This window comes from Ailuropoda melanoleuca, chromosome 3, assembly GCF_002007445.2.
Source record: "Ailuropoda melanoleuca isolate Jingjing chromosome 3, ASM200744v2, whole genome shotgun sequence".
Lineage (NCBI taxonomy): Eukaryota > Metazoa > Chordata > Mammalia > Carnivora > Ursidae > Ailuropoda > Ailuropoda melanoleuca.
The window spans coordinates 119,949,418-119,970,820 of record NC_048220.1 but is presented as its reverse complement, the minus strand read 5'-3'; the positions used below and the strand labels follow the sequence as shown (position 1 = coordinate 119,970,820).

At 39.2% G+C, this 21,403-nt stretch overlaps 1 protein-coding gene across 1 annotated transcript in view; it reads left to right on the top strand.

The window, feature by feature from the left end:
- Positions 1 to 21,403, top strand: part of SPEF2 (sperm flagellar 2) — a 166,326-nt gene that overhangs the window by 70,881 nt on the left and 74,042 nt on the right. Inside the window, exons 14-19 of the mRNA XM_034657019.1 lie at positions 247 to 308; positions 3,414 to 3,517; positions 5,090 to 5,346; positions 12,941 to 13,049; positions 14,071 to 14,228; positions 17,477 to 17,641. Of these exons, the coding sequence (XP_034512910.1) occupies positions 247 to 308; positions 3,414 to 3,517; positions 5,090 to 5,346; positions 12,941 to 13,049; positions 14,071 to 14,228; positions 17,477 to 17,641 (855 nt within the window). The remainder of the gene's footprint in view (positions 1 to 246; positions 309 to 3,413; positions 3,518 to 5,089; positions 5,347 to 12,940; positions 13,050 to 14,070; positions 14,229 to 17,476; positions 17,642 to 21,403) is intronic.

Below are 21,403 nucleotides of genomic sequence, written 5' to 3'. Positions count from 1 at the left end.
CTAATGATATTATTTTGGGTGAGCCATAATGGAAGGAAGGAAGTAGAAAATGCCAACCCACATAATGGCGGGATTTTAATGTGGTGGAAGGAAGGTGAAGCCATGCTGTGGTGATCCTTCCTCCGGGCATCTCAGGCTTGGCTGGATCCAATAACCCATCTGTCCAAAACCATAGATGATCAGATACTAACGTGGTTGTTAATGGTAAATGCTGGAGTTTGTTCTTACCACTTTTTCCGTTGCTAGGTACTGATACAAATAAAACTGTAAAAGTTGAAGAAGTCAAATCAAGTGATAGTTTCTCTGAAGTAAGTACTATAATCTAATTTTGGCTACTAGTGTATTAAAATATGTCATGATTCATAGTTTCTTGATAAGTCTTCAAATGGAATGAAATAGCAATGTGCTCCTCTTTGGTTTAAAGTAAATATGATGTTGGGGCACCTGAGTGGCTTAGTCGGTGAAATATCTGAGTCTTGATCTCAGGGTTGTGAGCTCAAGCCCCATGTTGGGCTCCATGCTGGGCGTGGAGCCTACTTAAAATAAATATGATGGTAAAATATTAGTTAAATCTAAGTTACTTAATTTTCTTTATATTCTTTATCTCTAAAGTGGTGGAAATTGCTATTCAGTTTTGCCAGGTAAGAAGGTATATATGTGCTTTTTAAAAATTTTAGTCTTATGTCAAGTTTATATTTATGTATTTTTCTTTACCACTTAATTTATTACTTTTATTTCCTTTCCTACTCTCTTCACCTTTAAATAATTTTTCCCAGAATTTCTCCTTAGACTCAGTGGTGACTCTACAGAATTTTGTAGTAATCCCTGAAAGAAATATTTATAATTCACTGACTATTACTTCTAATGAAAACTAATATTTCCTAGTATAGTATTGCTTTTCTGTATATGGAGACATTTTTTTGTCATCAAATAGAATGTCCAGATCCATCAAGTAAGATTTTATTTGCTTTATTTTTATTACATTCAATTACTTCTATTATGCATTTCACCTTGGGAAACAATTGTTTTTTATTTTTATGTTTTTGGGGGGCAGGCACTAACATCTTTTAAAAAGTTTTTTATGTAAATTCAATTTAATTAACATATACTGTATTATTAGTTTTAGATGTAGAATTTAGTGTAGAATTTAGTGATTCATCAGGTGCATATAACACCCAGTGTTCATTACTTCTAGTGCCGTCCTTTTTTTTTTTAAAGATTTTATTTATTATTTGTCACAGAGAGAGAGAGAGAGAGAGCACAAGCAGGGGGAGTGGCAGGCAGAGGGAGAAGCAGGCTGCCCACTGAGCAAGGAGCCCAATGCAGGACTTGATCCCAGGACTCTAGGATCATGACCTGAGCCGAAGGCAGATACTTAACCAACCGAACCACCCAGGTGTTCCATTAAGTGCCCTCCTTAATGCCCATCACCCAGTTACCCCATCCACCCACCCACATCCCCTCTAGCAACCCTCGGTTTTTTCCTGTAGTTAAAAGTCTCATATGGTTTGCCTCCCTCTCTGTTTTCATCTTATTTTATTTTTCTTTCCCTTCGCCTATGTTCATCTGTTTTGTTTCTTAAATGTCATATATGAATGAATTCATAGGGTATTTGTCTTTCTCTGAATGACTTATTTCACTTAACATAATACCCTCCATATACTACATCTTTATCCATTCATCTGTCGATGGACATCTGGGTTCTTTCCATATCTTGGCTGGTGTGAACATTACTGCTATAAATACTGGGGTGCATGTGCCCCTTTGAATCACTATGTTTGTATCCTTTGGATAAATACCTAGCAGTGCAATTGCTGGGTCGTAGGGTAGTTCTATTTTTAACTTTTTGAGGAACCTCCGTACCGTTTTCCAAAGTGGGCGCACCAGTTTGCATTCCCACCAACAGTGTAAGAGCGTTGCTGTTGGGAGAGAGGGAATCTTAAGCAGGCTCCACGCCCAGCAGAGACCTCAACTCAGGGCTCAGTCTCACAACGCTGAGATCATGACCTGAGCTGAAATCAAGAGTCGGACATTTAATTGACTGAACCACGCAGGCATCCCTAGAAAACAATTTTAGATTTCAAATATTTTTGATTTCACAACTAAAAGACAGAAAAAGTTTTGGAAGAATATACACCAAACTATAAATATGACACCCAATGGGGAGGGAAATAGGCTTTGAGAAAGTGATAAAGGGGAATTTATAATTTTTACTCCATATATTTGAAATATAAGTTAGCAGAAAGACTAAGTGTATTTTTTATATTTGCCTTTATTGAGTTACAAATCCTCCAAATTCCATATTCAATTCAAAGGGCATACTTTTTTTTTTTTTTTGGTGCGCTGTTGTAATTATTTGGAATATATCAGTGAACAGAAATGAGAGGGTTCCTGGACCTTAAGGAATTTATGCTCTAATAGAGAGAGGCAGATAACAAACCACAAACACAGTAAATGAATTATATGACGCATTAGATGGTAATGAACTGGGAGGAAAGAAAATGTAGAGTGGAGTAAGGGCTAGGAAGCACAGGCCAAGGCCAAGGAGGTGCGAAAAGAGGGAAGGTTACTGTATTAAATGGGGTAGGCCTCCCTGAGGAAGTGAGGCTTAACCAAATTGAAAGAAGATTGAGAGAACCTGCCAAGTACATCTGAGGCAGCATTACAGGCAGTAAGAAGAGCTGGATGGCAGCCACGAGGCAGGAAGGTGCCTGGCCAGCAAGGTGGAATAGTAGTAAGGCGTGAGGTTCGAGAGATGAGCAGGAAGGAAGAAAGATCAGTTCAGCTTTATAGGCATAATGAGGACATTTGAAATAAACAAGGAAACTTTGCAGGGTTCTGAGTAGAGATCTCATCTGACTTATAAAATACGCGCTGGTGGCTGATTTAATAAGCTCTGGGGAACTTCCTGTTGATAGAGCAGCTTTATTGGACTAACATTATAAATGCTGGACAAGATAGAAAAGCGAATTATTTGAAGGCCAAAAGCCAACCATAAAAAGCAAAGCAGCAGACAGACAAGCAGCACAAAGCAGCAGAAATTGTATGAAATTGGATCACTGAATGAAGGGAACTTCCCTGGGCAAGAGCCACGCACATACAGGTGACCCCAGAGCCACGCCGTGTTTGCGTAGCATGAGAGGGACTAGAATTCCAGCAGCAATCGTCAACAGTTTCAGTTGAACGTATTAGAAAATGAAGGCCAGGGATGCCCGAGCAGCTGAAAATTGAGAGGAAGGTCTTGGAAAGGAGGGAACCACAACACATGTCCCCTAAATGCTTGGAAGATCCAGAATTGTGCCAGATGGTCAGTGTCTACATCAGAGGGCGTGCCCTTTTAACTTTTCTCCCCTAATGTCAGGTTCTGACTTTTCAATTACCTGTACTCTACCGTTCATTGTTTATTTTTACAGCTGACTGCGCGTGCTCGGCTTGGTGCAAAATCGGAAAAGTTGCTGAAGAAAGGAAAGAGCATTTCTGACATGTTGCTAGTTAACATCTTGGTAAATGCTATTAAGTATGTATTTTTTTAATCTACTAATGTCTTCTTTATCAGATGGAAGTATATAAAGAAAAATATAGAAATGTTTTTTGTTTTTTGTTTTTAAAGATTTTATTTTTTATTTATTCGACAGAGATAGAGACAGCCAGCGAGAGAGGGAACACAAGCAGGGGGAGTGGGAGAGGGAAGAAGCAGGCTCATAGCGGAGGAGCCTGATGTGGGGCTCGATCCCATAACGCCGGGATCACACCGAGCCGAAGGCAGACGCTTAACCGCTGTGCCACCCAGGCGCCCCTAGAAATGTTTTTAAAATTTTTACTATCTAATGAATACTACTTGTCTACCTCAGAAAACAGAGAGCAAGATGAAGATATGTTTTGTGATTTACATGCTTATACTTTACTTCCCCCACTTTACCAGTCTTGACTTCACTCACGCAGATGTGACTACAGGTCAGGTTCTATTCCCTGCAGGGAATTCAAGGAGAAGTTAGATACTTGGAAAAGCCAAGGGACACATTATAGAGCAGAGAGACCCTCACTGTGTGGTCACAGGCCAGTGCCTGCCCTTGTTTTATGTTTGAGGAGGAGGAAATGAACTCAGGGATCCAAAGGCTGGTCAGTGCTAGACAGGAAGGCAATGAGAAAGGAGAGTTTGCCCAAGGGAGAAAGAGATTCTGTTGTTTAATATGAGTTCTAACAGAAAAAGAAATGAAGTCATAACTTTTAATCCAAAAATCAGAATCTCAATTGTACATAATTAGGGATTTAGAAGAGCAGAGTTGAAGTTTCTTCCCTTTTCATATTGTTTTTCAATTTAAAGCCTTCAAATAATCATTCTTGGACCTCTTATTCTCTATGGAGGATGCTGCACTGAAAGCAAAAACCCAAGAAAAGCTCCTCACACTCCGGCAACTTACAATCTAATTGAGATAAGGAAGACTCATTTGAATTTTTCTCATTCAAGAAATACAATAATTATTAATTGTATGGCAAAGTGAATGAGAGTCAGAGGAGTTCAGATTAGGCAGTTACGGCTCCATGCTGGATTGGGGGGAGTAGAGGAACTCTCCAGGTTGGCAATGTGAGTATCCACTGTGTGCTGAGCTCAGGGCTGAGTTTTTAAAATGAATCATTTCAGTTTATCCGCATAACCGCCCTGTGAGGTAGGTTATCCCACTACGCGTAGATGAGAAACAGGTTCAAAGGAGGAACTGGCTATGAACACAGGCTAGAAAATGCAACACATACTCACCTAACAGCGAGGAGATCAGTTTGAAGTAAACGGCTCAAGACTGGGAGAGACAAGACGTTATAGGGAATTAAGTTGTGACCAGTTAGTTTTAAATACCATGTTATGGCCTCTGGCATAGATGTGGAGAGCAGCAGGGACCTACAGAAAGATTTTAAGTAAAGGAACGATCATTGTTCGTTAATAAGCCTAATTTTATCTGTAAAGTAATAACCTTTGTGCGGAAGGAGGTTACTGTGGAGTTAAAGGAAAGGTAAAGGCAAGATTCATTGTATTGTTACTTCCAAAGTACTTGTATCTATCAAAATGTGAATGGTGTGTCCATTTTCAATTTAGTGAGATCCCTGTGGATCAAGGATGGGTCTTGGATGGTTTTCCGATGACGTTAAACCAAGCAAAGCTTCTGGAGGAAGCTCTCACGGGCTGCAGCAGAGAGGTCCTAGAACTGGAGGCAAAGAAAGCACAAATATCCACATTGGCTATTGATCCTACAGCCTCCAAAGAAGTGCCTCCTCCCCCTTCTGCCCTTGATTTTGTCATATTATTAGATATTTCAGATAATTCCTCCCTGGATCGCATGAATGGCACAGTGGGTAAGCTGGACGCTTTTTCCTTTGTTTTGATATTCTTTTTTAATAAGTCGAAGCTCTTTGTTCATTCCTTCTTTGACTGAATCAGTGAATACTCCCATTTACAATTATAAGTAGCAATAAGGAATCCATCTCAGATTTCCAAAGAACTATCTAGCAGAGCATGTTTGCCTCTTGCTTTAACTGTTGGTGTTCAGCACTGCAGAGAACTAGCAGAGAATTGTAATGCTGACTGCAAGCGTCTCACTAAACCGTTCTCTCAACTTGGCAGCTCCCCTGGCACAGAGGTACCCTTTTTAAGATTTGCGTGCATGGAGGAGCTTCTTGGGGCTGTCTAGTACATTTTGGTGGGTCATCCTAATGAAGGTCATAAACCACATCTGTCCTGCAAGCAAGGATCTGATAACATCCTTCCCTGAGATTATGTGTGAAGTCAGAGAAACAAGTATCAGTTGACTGAAGTCAGGAGGAGTTGAACAGTCCTTCCAACACTCATGGTTTTTTTGCTACTTTTTGCTACTTTTTTGTTACTTTTTGCCATTGAAATGAAAGTATTACTTTATTTTGCAAATTAAATACTTATGGTGAAAGTACATATTCTTGAATCTTGTCTTTCCAAGTTATGAGGTATTTGACCTTGGAAAAGTTATTTCATTATTCTAAACCTGAGTTTCACAATCTATATAGTAAAATGTCTCATTGTGTTGTTATAGACATTAAAGGAAAACTTTCTTCACTCACACTTCTGACACCAAATGTGTGAGTTTCCTACACCACCCAATTCTCCAGTTCCCGGGAGAGACCAACTGGGTGTTCTACAATTGAATTCCATTCTGGCACTAACTACTAGGAGTTAGGGGAGACTCCATAGCTTAAGAGCTCAGCACCACAAGACTGCCCCCAACTTTAGATGCCAATTTCAAGTAGTAGATCCCCAGGTTACCCATGCTTCTGTCTGACTTGGCTACAAATTGAGGGTTTCCATGACCCTTCCTCAGGTCTGAATTTTTCTATAATGGCTCATAGAACTTATAGAACATTTACTATTACTGGCTTATTATAAAGGATATCATAAAGGATTCAAATGAACAGCCAGATGGAGAGGAATACAGTGCAAAGTCTGGAAGAGTCTCGAGTTCAGGAGCTTTGGTCCCCGTGGAGTTTGGGTTGCACTACCCCCCCTGGCATGTGGATGTGTTCACCATCCCAGAAGCTCTCTAAAGCCCTTGGTTTAGAGCTTTTATGGAGGTTGTAAAAAGCATGATTGATTCAATCATTGGCCACTGGTGATTAACTCAGCCCTCAGCCCCTCAACCCTCCCAAGAAGTCTGGGGTCAAGGCTGAAAGTTCCATCCTTCTAATCATGTGGTTGGTTCCTCTGCAACCAGGCCTCATCTTCCAAGAGTCATCCTGCTAGCGTTAACTCAGATGAGGTTGAAAGGGGCTTATTATTAATAAGAAAAAATGCTCCTCACATCTATCACTCAGGAAATTACAAGAGTTTTCCAAGCTCTTTGTCGGGAGCCAGAGAAAAAGATCAAGTATGTATTTCTTATTGTATCACAATATCACAGATATTAAATGAGATCAATATAAAACATTTAGGATAGAATCTGGCGCAGGATAATAAACATGTAGCAAATACATCAGGAGGAATTATGGAAGACTTTGGAATAAACAAGAGATTATTAGCTCTCCTTTCAGTAGAAGGTTGAGTATAGTCTTTTGGACACTTTAGACTATCTGCATCTATAGGAGTCGGTACCTTTCATTGGCTTTGACTCAGATCTGTAACTGCAAATTGTAAGAAACCGATGGCAATTCAAATGATTCTTGTGCACAGACAAGGAAATGATTTTTACTCAATCAATATATATTAATTTCTAAACTTTGGAAGAGATTGTGAGTGTTAGATCACTCTATACATAGTGACCAGTTTTTCATCTATTAGCATCTATTTTAGCATTCCTGATTGTAGATATGACTGTTGCTCAGGTTCTCATTTGAACTGGTTCTAACATTTTTTTTTTAAAGATTTTATTTATTTATTTGAATCTATTAGCATCTATTTTAGCATTCCTGATTGTAGATATGACTGTTGCTCAGGTTCTCATTTGAACTGGTTGTAACATTTTTTTTTAAAGATTTTATTTATTTATTTGACAGAGATAGAGACAGCCAGCGAGAGAGGGAACACTAGCAGGGGGAGTGGGAGAGGAAGAAGCAGGCTCATAGCAGAGGAGCCTGATGTGGGGCTTGATCCCAGAACTCAGGGATCACACCCTGAGCCGAAGGCAGACGCTTAACCGCTGTGCCACCCAGGCGCCCCTGGTTGTAACATTTTACTGCTCTCCTCATTAACTGGAGACTTAAATAATGCCATTTTGCCTTTGTTTGAGAGTCTTGATTTTATCTTTTTAAAAAAATTAGCCTTTAACAAATGGTAATACTTATCATTCTTTTATTACTGCTCTTATTGCTAATACAATGACATTCAAAGCTAGGAGAGACCTAGGGAGTCATCTATTTCAATGCTTTTATTTGTAGATGGGAATTCAAAGCATGAAAACCTGACTTGTCCAAGGTCACACTCATTTTTATTTTGCGGTTGTGTAATTTTGAGGTCTATTGTTTACTTAAATGAAAGACAAAACCATTAGATACTACTTTAGCTGTTGAGCCCAGCAGTTTAAACTGGATGCCGTCTACCAAATCTTAAAAGAGAGAACTTACTTCTATTCATACAAGGGAGTAGGAACTATGCTGATTGCAGTGATGATTCTGCTGGTCCAGCCAACCTCCCCATCCTGTTCAGGACAAGGCTGAGAATTGGCTGAGAACACTGCCAATCCATGGCCCACTGGTGACAGAACAGGACCCTGAACTCAAGATCAATCTGACTTGAAAGTGGATATGTCAAATTGTTATAAAGTGCACACACAGACCTGTGGAGAAGAGGGTTCCTGAAAGCTGATTATAACCCCACAAGAGAAGGTTTGCTAACCTCTTGGGGCTCCATAGGAAGCTTACTGTTGTATGTTTCAGAAACAGAAGGAAATCAATTGGCAATAATTTTTCAAGAAGTCCAACTCAATCCACTTGAGTTCTTTCAACTCCCTATCAAAATTACATGACAAGTGATTCTGGCAGATTTGTCAAAGCTGATGTTAACATCTAAATTTTTTAATTTCTTAATTCTTGACCTTTGACTCATGAGTAGGCCTAAAGATTCCTTTTCTCCATTACTTCAGGGAGAACGTCTCCTTTGTCAGATTTTATGCACATATACACTTAATCTTATTTATCTACCCTCCAAAATTAGTATTAAAGCACAATGTGATTTTTCTTTCTACCATATATTTCTAAGATTGCATATTTCTTGGTCTGAAGTGAACTGAGCCAACTGTTGGATCTGGGCCGCCTGAACCATGAAAAAACTAGGATGAAATCATTATTTTATAGTTCCTACTTATTTTGATCAGAACTGGGTATGCTAAATATAGCCACAACTTTGAAAATCAATCTGCAGTTTTCATATTAAAGTATTTTAAATTAAGAAAGAGTGTTATTCTTTGACATCTTAAGATTATTCTTAAAAAAAGATTTTTCTTTCTTAGAATATTAGGTTTGGATGGCCTTTGAGATATCTTTGCCAATTTACTCTCCTCATTTTAAGCAAGACCCCATTTAAACTATTTTAGACAGATAATCCTGTGCCCTTCTATAATATTATGTTCATTCATGTATTCACTTATTATTAATAGCATGTTTGCTGAGTAACAGATATTGTGCTATGTACTGCATATAGAGTAATTAAGAAGAAATGGATCCCTTCTTCAAAGAATTTAGTGGAAATTGTAGCTAAGGAACCAAGAGGTTGCGGCATAGAATTGACTGTCCAACATGGCAGCCACCAGCCACACGTGCTTTTTAAACTAATTAAAATTAATAAATTAAAAATTCAGCTCCTCGGTCACACGGGCCACATTTTATGTTCACATGTGGCTAGAGGCTATCATATCATACAGCACTGCTGTAGAATGTTTCCATCATCTCAGAAAGTCCTATTGGATGACACTGGTCTAGAGTGAAGGGAGTTAAGGTGGTACCACTAGTAAACATTTATCTAAGATTTATAATTCACCAGGAACTGATAATACACAAATGAAAGGCAAATCCCTATCTACAAGTAGTTGACAATGTAGTGTAAGAAGCAAAAATAAGCTGATTATTATAATATAGTTAGTTGTGTGCTATTATTATATATAGTTAGATGTGCCCAGCATGGGAAGAGGTTAACCAGGCCAAGAAAGGAAGAGACGTAGAGAGAAACACATTACAAACCAGGTGAGCATGGTCCATCTAGAGAACATCAAGGACCGAGTAGGGCTGAGAAGCAGCAAGGTATGGAAGAGGGGCAGAAATGAGCCTGGAGAGTAGGCATGGGCCAGCTGGAGTCTTGCCCCAAGCTAAGTTGTTTGAACATCTTCCTGAAGCCATGTGAAGTCACCGAATGATATTAAAGCTGAGATTTAATGCAATTAGAGATGTGTTCTATAATGGTCATTCTGGCTCAGGGTGGAGGCTGCATAGGAAGGGGAGTGAGGTTGGAAGCAATAAAACAAATGAGAAAACCATTATCCTCTAAAAAACAACAGGATCATTATGACAGCTGGGAGAGGCAAGGTGAGAATGGTCAGTTTCAAGTGGTATTTACAGGGCAAATCACAGAACTTAGTGATCAGTGAGGATGGGAGATGGAGCACAGGGAGAAAGGGATGAATGCAATTTTTGACCTACACATTTTTGAATGATGATGCCATTTACTTAGAGAATATGGGAAGAAATGCGTGGAGATCCTTTAGGGAAATGTCGAGTTTGAAGTGCCTGTGGGACTTTTAAGCTAAGATGTTGAGAGAACGGTTCTCTAAATGGGGCTAGATGTCAGCAAGGAAGCATGTCTGAAAGTTAAGGATTTGAAGGTGAGATATATTGCCTAGGAATAAAAATGTGCTTTAAAAAAAGATCCAGGATGACCCTCAGAAACCATCAATTTATTGTGGAGAGCAAAAGAAGAAGTGTTTAGAGGCAGCAGCTAGAGAGGAGGGAAGAACGCCAGGGAAAGTAGTGTCTCATAAGCCAAGAAAGGACAGATTTTCAAAATCAAGTTGTACTCTTCTCACCCCAGACCAGTAGGGGCTGGGGTCCTGAGGCCCAGGTTGGGGTGTGGGAGCCTGGTCTCTAGGGTCAGGTGCAGCAAGCTGTCTTGCAATGCTTGAGTCTGTGGAGAAGCCTTAAACAGCATCACAAGGAAACAGCCTACAGCCAAAGTCCAGTGGGCTCAATGGCTAAAGATCGGGCCAGCCAAGGCTGAGCAGAGAGGAAGGGACCAGACTCAAAGCCAATAGGCAAGAGACCAGGGAGACCTAAGGAGAGGGAACAGACAGTGTAGGAGCATAAGGCTGTGTCAGAATGGGAGACTAGATGGCTGCCTGCGTTTTTAGCTGGTGCCTCAGTCCATCAGTCAGCCTGAGAGGGAGCAGCAGTGTTCATAATATCGAGAGAGGCATAGAAAGGTTTCAAGTGCAGGCTCTGTACGGGTAACTTCTGTGACTAACAGTAACTGAGGAGAAACGCGAGAGGCTTCCAGGGCTGATAATGTGTGTTCATTGATCTGGGTGCTCTCTTCAGTTTATGAGGTCATTGAGCTATATATTCATGTATGCATTCGTTTCAGTGGGTATAGTTCAACAAACAGTTTAAACATTAAAAAGAAGTCCAGAGCTAGAGTCGTATTGACTGGAATCAAATGTCTTCTTTGTCATTTATGAGCTGTGCAATTTGGGGCCCATTACAGAATCATAATCTTGCTTTTCAAGTTACGTTGTGAAAATAAGATAATATGTGTAAAAGTATTTAAGAATTGTGTGCTAAATTTTACCTGTAAATACAACAGAGAAATCAAGTAAGATGAGGACTGAAACATATCCATTGGCCTTGATGTTTTTGGTAACTGGATTGAGAGCTATTTCAATGGAGTCGGGGACCAGGAAGTATGGTCTGGGGTAGACTGAGGCATGAATGGGACATGAGGAGGTAGAGAGCATGAGTGAAGATAACTCTCAAGAAACTTATCTCAGATTATCCATCTATCTCCATCTATCTATCTATCTATCTATCTATCTATCTATCTATCTATCTATCTATCTATCTATCAGCTCAGCTGATTTTCGAACCAAGGAATTAGTGAGGTTACAAGTCATGAAATTGTGTATTTTCCTTCAAAGATGCCTACCAGTGCAAGTGTAGACTTGGAAAGAGAGATAAATATCAGCTAAGGCTGGTGTAGCAGAAGGACACAAATTGAAGTTATTAGATTGAAGTGTTCAACCATGCAACTCAGGTTTGCTAGAAAATAAAAAGCCAAGATAATGCTGGTAAATTTGGGAGAAAGGGTGTAGGAACTGGGTGATGTTGGAAGGACTCATCAGCTATATGGGAGTGCTAGGAAGACAAATAGTAGGAATGTAGGTCATTAAGATTGCAGAGATGGAGCCATTCAAGGTGATCACAAAATCCAGGATGTGGACATGGTCTTGGAAAGAGAGTGCCACAAGTGGAGAGAAGGGGAAGGGACCAGTGCCAGGGTGGAGCTGGGGAGAGAGGCATGCTGGTCGATGTGCTGAAGTCCTTGACAAATAGAAGATAGTGACCATGAGATGGTGCAGGACAGCACCTCCTGAGAAGAGCTCCTGCAGCCTTCTTCCACCACGCATCACTGATGCCACTTATCTTCGGGCTTTATATATAACTTAAAAGCATTATTCTGTATTGTAAATCACTTCATCTTTTTCTATCCTGAATGTAAATGGAGAAAAACTGATCTCTTATCCTGTGAGGGCCCTCCATTTTCCTGAACACGATTAGGTCACCCTTCAGGGTTCTCTTGCATTGACTGAATTCCTTTTAATCTAGTTCAAGGCTCTCTTTCCACTTTATGATTTTCCATTTATTCTAAGTTCATGAGTTTTCTGGACTTTGTACAATTCAATCCTGAATAAGATTCAATCAGAGCTGTTGAGGATGTTTTTGTTTTTGTTTTTGGTCTCTTGTAGTCAATTACTTTATGTCTACCCTATAAGGAAAGATCAGAGTCTAGAAAGAAAAGTTATTTACTTTATTGGATTATAACATACTATCAACAAATAATTTTTAAATATGTTTGACTTTATGGCCACCCTGTTATTTCATTCTTAATCTTTATACCATAGTGTTGATTTTCTCATTATTTCCTAGTTTGTTATTCATGATGACCCATCACTTTTCATTCTCACCTCTTCAGTCAATCCTGAGTCCTACACATTGAAACTGCAGCTGCTCTTTAGTGTTGTATCATATGTCATTTTCCTCAGTTTCCAAGGAAAATTTGAATCTGATCCCAAAACTATACTCTTTCAACATGTTGTTAAATATTTTAATGAATATTGGCCCAACGGCAGGATCACATCTATTTGGCTGTCTCGCATCAGTAAATTTAGCAGTGCTACTGCAACTTTGGTTTAGCAAGTTATCTAATTGAGTAATGTTCATATCATAGCTGAAGCATTTTCAAGTGAAACTTCTCCTGAAAACATCATTCAACGTGTAGCTGCTGAAAAACAAGATATGGATGCGGCTCAGAATCTAAGAGACCAGATTCAGCATAGGTTAGTCTAAAACTCACTGTCCTGCTTCTTATTTCTTGCCCTTTGCACACACTGACCATCAGTTGCTTTGGAATCATCAGATCTTGAAAAAAGATGTATTTTCTAGCATTCAGCCTTTTACAAGTAAAACAAAAGTAAATAGTTTTGATCTTGGGTGAAATATTTATGTGCTAGCTTTCATATTCAGAGCACAGGTCATCATAGACTGGGAAGAGAATTAAATCAGGTGACACTTTCCTTTATGGCTCATTACATGGAATCCTAATTTAGCCCTCATTCAGCAAATGCCGGTGAAGATCATGATATTTCAAAGAGCTAGGCATCAGAGCAGAGTATAGTTTAAAATGACTTCCATTTTGCTAAAATGATGATATAAAAAAACAAAAACAAAAACAAAACAAAACAAAAAAAACCCAAAACAAAAAACACCCTTCTCTTGGTTGTGTGCAGTTTGCTCATTGGAACAGAAAACTTAAGAGTTAGACAATTTTATGAAACCTGGAGAAGTCTAAAAATAGGAGGTGAGCCAGGGAAAAGTAATTGTCTACATTAATTAGCTAATTAGCTACATTAAGTTTATCCATTCTCAACGAAGACGAGAAAGTTTCAGGAAACATTCCAAGATTATTTTTGAGTCAAGCAAGTAAGTCTGAGCTGTCTGCATTTACTCAAAGATTTCTTTGATTTCTGTCTCTAAGAGAAATTCTGCTATGAGGGCAGGCGGTCTTCCTGTAGATTTTCACTTAGCGAACCAAACTTACACTGAAGGTCTCCCGAAATGGTGGCCTTTTCAAATCTTCTTTTATTCTCAAATATCTCAAAAAAATATGGCTTGATGGTATTCAATAATTTCTTCTTCAAAGTAAATAATAATCCATTGCCTGTGTATTTTTTAGAATTGTTTTTTCAGGTTTAACTATATCAGCAGCTTTTTTTTTTTCGTTATGCATGCCAGGTAAATCATGCCTAATGTTACTCAAATATTTTAATCAGTGTATGTTATCATACAATATTTTTGCAGAATTATAGGCTTCTTGGACAACTGGCCATTACTGGAGCAGTGGTTTACAGAGCCAAAAAATATTTTGATAAAAATTAATGCTGAAGTTGATAAAGAGTCTTTATGTCGCAAAGTAAGAGAAATGTTTACGACTGAAATAATGAAAAAAGAGAATGAAGGTAATTACATTTCTTTATAATTTTGAACTTATGTAACTAAAATGTGTGGTTTTAATGAGTTCAGGAAAAAATGAAAACGTAATTGCAAAGTTCTCTGTTTTATTTGAGTTAAATGATCTACAAGTATCTTCTTCTGACTTTAGCTCTCTGCTGATGTTTCTCTGTTTTAATTTAATCAAAATAAGTCATCTCACTGAAAGTATTGTTTTCATGTGAAAAAAATAGCAGATTTAAAATTAAGGATGTTGTAGAAAAGAGTAAAGATTTCAGTGTTAACCTCAGGAGTTAACCCTCCTTTTAGGATGGAAACCCTAGACCCTCCTTTTAGGATGGAAACCCTAGACAGTTTATTTCCCCCAAATCGTGATGTGACGTGAATTTACTGATTATTAACTACTTACTTTATAAGCCTTCTTCTGGAATACATCTCATCACATTAAACCATCCTGACCTCTTTTCTCCTTCATTCAACCAATAATAATTGCCCACCAGCTTTTCATGGTATTCTTTTTTCTTTAATTTCATGTATCATTTTTTAATAATTTTTTATTATGTTATGTTAGTCACCATACAGTACATTCTTAGCTTTTGATGTAATGTTCCATGATTCATTATTTGCATATAACACCCAGTGAACCATGCAATGTGTGCCCTCCTTGGTACCCATCACTGGCTTATCCCAATCCCCCACCCCCCTCCCCTCTGAAGCCCTCAGTTTGTTTCCCATAGTCTCTTGTGGTTCATTCTCCCTTCTGTTTACCCCCCCTTCATTCTTCCCTTCCTTCACTTCATGGTATTCTTGAAATTTATTATTGAAAGGGGTCTTGGGCTAATACACCGCCAAAGCCAGACTTCAATGGAGATGTTTACCTTTGCAAAATGATTTGAAAAATCTTTCCCTTTTATCGGTCGCCCCTAATTGTATTGACAACTGAAGCTTCTCGGTATAATAAAAAAGGTCAAAGTTAATAATACCGNGTCTTGGGCTAATACACCGCCAAAGCCAGACTTCAATGGAGATGTTTACCTTTGCAAAATGATTTGAAAAATAAATCTTTCCCTTTTATCGGTCGCCCCTAATTGTATTGACAGCTGAAGCTTCTCGGTATAATAAAAAAGGTCAAAGTTAATAATACCGCAAGCCTAAACCTGCCTTGATAGCATGCTGTCTCCTGTCACTACATTTATGACCTAACCACCAGAGTGTATCAATCCACGGACCCCAAAATAGCACATAGCTATAAGCCATAAATACCCTGAGGGTCTGGGAGCACACAGCTAGGAAGACAAGCTCCCACGTTCCAAATGTCTCCTCCCAATAACCACCCATCTGAAGCTCTCAGACAAAACAAATACCATCTATATATTATTTAAGTGGCTTAATATGTAATTTGACAGTCAGAAATTAGGCTGGAGGCTGGAGGAAACCGCCCACAGCCATCTTCGAGTCTTGGTTGGGAGGCAAAAACACCAATTCTAAGCTGTAGTTTCAACCATCTACAGGTTAGAATCAGTTTGTTTTGCCAGCTGTCAGACTCACTTCAACATTTTCCTGAAGATTTTAACCTTCTCATCACTGAATACATTAGCAACTCAACTGCCACTTATTTAATATTTACATTCCTATCGGCTAATTGCTTTAACGAATAGTTTATCAGTAAAACCATAAACACTGACCTAGCCCAATACTCTGAATTAAACCTCCTGATTAAGTTAAGAAAATAAAAGAAATAAAAGGATGTGGTACTTCTGTATATATTCTGAGGTAAAGAAGTGACCGTTATATACTTTTACGTGGGAAAAAGCTGGTCACGTTTAAAATAGTCCTGGTTTTGTTTTTAAAAGTTTGTCTCCATACTAAATACATATGCACAGCTAAGAATCTGGCGGTCTCTACAGTACTTGACGGTGGAGGAAGAGGGGAGACAGAGACTTAACAGGCAATTTCCCTTTTGGCTTATTTGTCTTAATTGTTGGACTTTGGCAAACAATAATTCTGTATTACTTTTATAATCAGAAAAAAACCCCCTTACTTTCCACTTTGAAAAAAACATCTAATAGAATAAAGCCTCCTTGCTTGCTGAATTGAAGAGTCTAAGGGCAAAGGGAATACGTATAAAAAGAAATAGCTGTACAAGAGTGAGGGTATTCATCGACCGGGTGCGGTCAGTAAAGTTGCGGCCATGCCCGGCGAGGAGGGCTGGGGAGGCCGGGGAGGCTGGAGAGGCCGGGGAGGCCGGGGAGGCCAGGGACGGTGGGACAGGAAGAGTGAACCTGAATGGTGAGAGGCAAAGGGCCATGACAGCGAGAGGAGCCTAGAAAACACGACCCAGCTCTGTTCTGCCCTAGCAGGCCCCCTGGCTGACCGACTCCGACTCCTCTACCCTGCTCAGCCCTCTATTTAAAACTTCAAAAGCTGGCCCCTAGCACTCCTCATCCTCTTTACTCTGTGCTGTTTTTCCGTAGTGCTTACCACCACCCCTTCCGTGAATGAACGTACTCCCCGTGTTTATGGCTTGCCGGCCACCCCTAAACCGCAAGCTTCAGAGAGCGGCGCTTTGTCTCTCTTGTTTGACTCACCTATCTCTGGCCTACTGTTGTTTTTACTACTTATTAGCAGTAGTGGTGGGAGTTTTACCTCATTGTTAGGACCCTTCCTTACTTTCAAGGCACCATTCAAGCCCAATAAGTGTTTGCAGCTTGAGTTAAAGAATCGCTAAGAAGACGTGAGTATTATGCACTCTTCTATCCACTTTGCATGTATTTACTCCCCAAAGTCTGGAAGGCACAGTTCTTTCCCCTTCTGTCTCCTCCTCGCCCCCAAGGCTTCTGTCACATTGTTCTTCACCTTCTCTTCATGCGTTCTTCACCTTGGTTTTCCACTGGAAATTTTGAAGTAATCCTTTATTTTCCGATGCCACTCCATTAGCCACATCCAGATTGTTGCTTTTACAGTTGGCACCCTTGTCAACAAGGCTTTCTACCTGCTACGCACACATGCACACACATACCGTCACCGTCACCGTCACCGTCATCATCATCCGCGAAGAAAACAGCATTTCTAACCAGGCAGAGAAGGCTTCGAATCCCAGCTTTAAGGACTGGATGATTTAAGGGAGAGCCTTTAAATATGAATTTAAACTTAAATCTGTATGGGCAATTTTATATTAATTTAGGCTTATCTTGGTTCAAGTAGAATAGCAGATGTCTAGAGTCTCTAATAAAGGTCCATTCGTATGTTTTTGAAGTTAAAAAGAAATTGGAAGAAAAGGAAGCTGAGAAAAAAGAAGTCCCGCCGGCTGAGCCTCTGGCTCTTCCCCCTCTGCCTCCCCATCTTGAGCCAGAAAAAGAGAAGGAAGCCCAGCCTCAGCAGGAGCTTTCGAGAACTCCTGCAAAAGGGAAACCACCATCAGGTGATTGACAGAATAATTTATAATCCTGTTTGCCAGTTTCTTATCTTCACTTAGAAAAGAATTATAAATTGCGGTACCAATGCACTTACGGAGATTCAGACTTTGAACAACTTCAGTTGTGTGAAACCGAGGTATGTGCTCAGACAGAAGTGGAAAAGCCCTTAGGAGCTCAGAGTGTAGAGGGAACACCCAGGCCTCATCCCCAGTCTACTGACTAGAACAAGACCACAGATGAGAATAGGAGGGGCACAGAGAATAACCAGAAGGAACTTAGGGCAGATCCAAAGGTCAGACATCTGTTTGCTGAACTGTAGACTGATGTTTGTGTAGAGTGGGAACATCTTCAGAAAATGAGCGAGCATAGCCCGTTGTTCACGAGAATTAGGGAGCAAGCCAACAGCATTCATCAGAGTCTAGAAGTCATATGTAACTTCGTCATCTGTGCGAGTATATGTGATAATAAAAGGATAGAAATGAGCACCTGGCATCTTAGGAAATGTATGTTTGATATTTATAATATATATGGATAAAGAGTTTGTGTAGGGAATATTTTTTAGCTTAAGTTCCTTCAACATCCTTAACCACGAAGGACCATTAACTTAAGTGGTAGACAATAAATATAAGGAAAAAAGCGAAGTGGTTGCAATGCGTGCTATTGGGAGAAGGTTAGTATCAGTTTGGTGCTGTGTATAGGAAACAAACGTGGCTCCCGTGTCTGGTTTTAGCTTTGTACGTAGCTCGCTGTGCATTACACAAGTTGACCCAGGAATCCTGGATCTTGGGTCAGCATTGTATTTTTAAACTCCAGAATCTTTGCGCTTTATGGACATGTGAGATGGATGTGAATTTTTTAACTGAATTTATTTATGTTAAACAAATAAATTCGAAGACTTAAGTAACATGTATTATGTTCCATTAAAGACCATTGTATTCCAATAAAATGGGGTTTGACTCAAGGCAAAACACGCAAATTCGAAAGAAATAAAACACAAAGCCATAAATTAAATATATATGCCCTTTTCCCACTACCTCATTAGGAATTATAAAAAAATTCAGAGGTCTGGAGGAAAGGTAGATATCTTTGAAACGCTGTTTAGAACTGGGGAGAACGGTTTTCACTGTGTCTCACATACGCCTCGACTTATCCAATATAGTCCTTTAACCGATGGCCGTGGCTGTCCTCCCCACGACCTCCCCCTTGGTCAGCTCTCAATCTGGAAGAACTATGTACCTGAGCCATTCCCGAAACCAGTCTCTGGCATTTCTGGTTCAGTCTCTAGGTTTCTGAAGTTTGCTTGCGGTTTTAAAGTTGTATTCTTGAATACTGTGCATGGGAGGAATAATAAAGCTATTGTTGCTTAAAAGAGTGCTTGCATCTGTCTCTTTCTTTTCACCAAGGACAGGCGTAGTGCCTGATCTTTAAAAACGTATCCAACTGTTAACCTCCAGAGGCCCAATTACTGCCTTCCAACAACAATGCCTTGACGGAAAGAGATCTCAGTGCTTGTGGGCATCGAGGCAGTGAAACGGGCGGCTGCCCTTACAGCTCAGGGAAGCTAAGTGAAGCAATTTTAGAGGGGAAAGTTCCTGGCAGCTTTGTTTATCTTTATATAAATAATTAACAATTTTTTTCAAATAAAACATTTTCAGAAATGGAAGCCTGAGGCTTCTGAACATGTCCGGCTCAAACACCCAACTACAATCTTTAGAAGTTGAGATGAAAAGAGGAATTGTTTACCAACAAATTTAAAAAAAAATCAGGGTGGAAACAGAGTAAAGAAGGAGGCATAGGGCACTGAGTCCGAGCAGCCCTTTTGTCCCCATGTAGTTCTGCTTTGTATATAGTTCTGCATTTTATATCTGCTTCAGATGTACTTAGGATTAAATTTGAAGGAGTTCACAGTTACAGTCCATTAAAAGGTCTATTATCAAATCCACTACCAAACTTCACAATTTAATTTAAAGCTAGAGTTGTCAGTGTGACAGAATAGAACAGTACTATATCCATGCTGCTATTTTTAGAACTGATTTTTTAAAAAACAGGTAGAGTAGATGCTGCCCCCGCCAAAATTAGACTTTCCCACAATGCTTTATAAATTCAGTGTCTTTTATAAATTCTAACTTTGTATTTGTAACTTCTTTTCTCTGTTGCCTTGTTTAGAGCTAGTTTAGAGCTAAATAGTTGGTTATCCTAAGTATTGTTATTAAAGGAACTAGGAGCTTATCTAAACTTTATTATTATTATTATTATTATTATTATTATTATTATTATTAAGCTTACTTCTAAAAAAGCAACTAGTTTAAATGTTTAGTTTTTATTTGTTTGTTTACTTATTTTTTAGTTTGGTGGGCGGCTATTTGGATAAAAGTCTTTTTATAGAGGCTAACCAAGTTTCAAGGTCAATCCTTTTCTATGTCTTATTTCTATGAAGTGTTGGTTGTTGTATCTGAGAAGTTTAAATATGGTGTGTGCTATGAATTTACGCATTCTTATAATCATCCCTTCTAAATATAGATAATAGGTCAGACAGGGTCTCTCCATCATAGGCTTTAAATTGCCCCATATTCCAAAGGGCAAATAATGATTGAAATTGTTTGGTGAATAATGTGGGATGTAGGGAATTTTTTGAGGGAACTAATTTATTATTCAGGATGCCTTATTGACCTTTAGATGATCAGTTTCCCATTTTCCCCCTTCCAGTATAGTTTTGAACTAGAGTCCAGGGAATCCAAGATAACCATATGCAAACCATCCTTTACATTGCAAGTTACAGTCAATTCAAAATGGAAATGTAGAAATTGCAAGGCAGGAGGTCAGGAAAAGTTCAGGATGCACCGTCTCAAAACAATGCGGTTATTCAGCTCTTCCTCAAAGTGTTTTGGCATCATTCTTATTACAGATTTAGTTGCCTTATTGCATAAGGATCATTTACTTGAAATAAATCAAAATGGAGCCATATGCTTCAAATGAACTTGTAACCAACTTTTAAAACTCTGCGGCTATGTTGCATGGAAGAGTTTACAATCAAGTCCGCTACCAAAGATCGATACTAAACTTAGGACTAAACCTCTCAGTGTGACAGTTCAAATAGCACTACTGGGGCTGTCGTTCAAGACATTTTAATCCAGTCTGTCTTCAGGTGAATTTTAGCTCACACTTAAGATGTCACAAATAAACCTGTTTATCTGTGAGAAATAATATTTGATCATATACAAATAATATAGCCCAGGATATTAAAATCCTCAATAATGTTTATGTCTTGAATTTTGTTTAGAGTCCTTGCTTGGTAAGCAAGAATCTCCTCAGGAAGGAAAAGGGAAGAAAGGTGACACTTCACTCAAAAGAAAAGGTACCGCAGATAAGGATAGATACGGTTCAGTGTCAGTCTGCATTTCCTAACTGCCTCAGGGAAGAGAGCCAGACTTGCTAGTCCTAACACGAGTACTTCTCTTGGGCATTTGTAAACCAGGCATTGTAAACCTCGCTGAAGGCTATAACCTCAGTTGTTCTGTAGTCTGGATTTTAGCAAAGGTCCTGCTGGGAAAAGTGATGCTTGTGGGGAATAATTTAGAGATATCTAGTACAGAATATCTATTCATTATAGAAATTATAGGTGTTATCCTTGGGCTAAGATGTGCCATCAGAAAACTATACACTGAACCATATTTTCTTGATCTCTCATCAAATTCCCTCACTGATACGCACTTCAGTATAAAGTCCTCAACTCCCTTCACAGTATAACCTAGCAGTGGAGGGGAAAC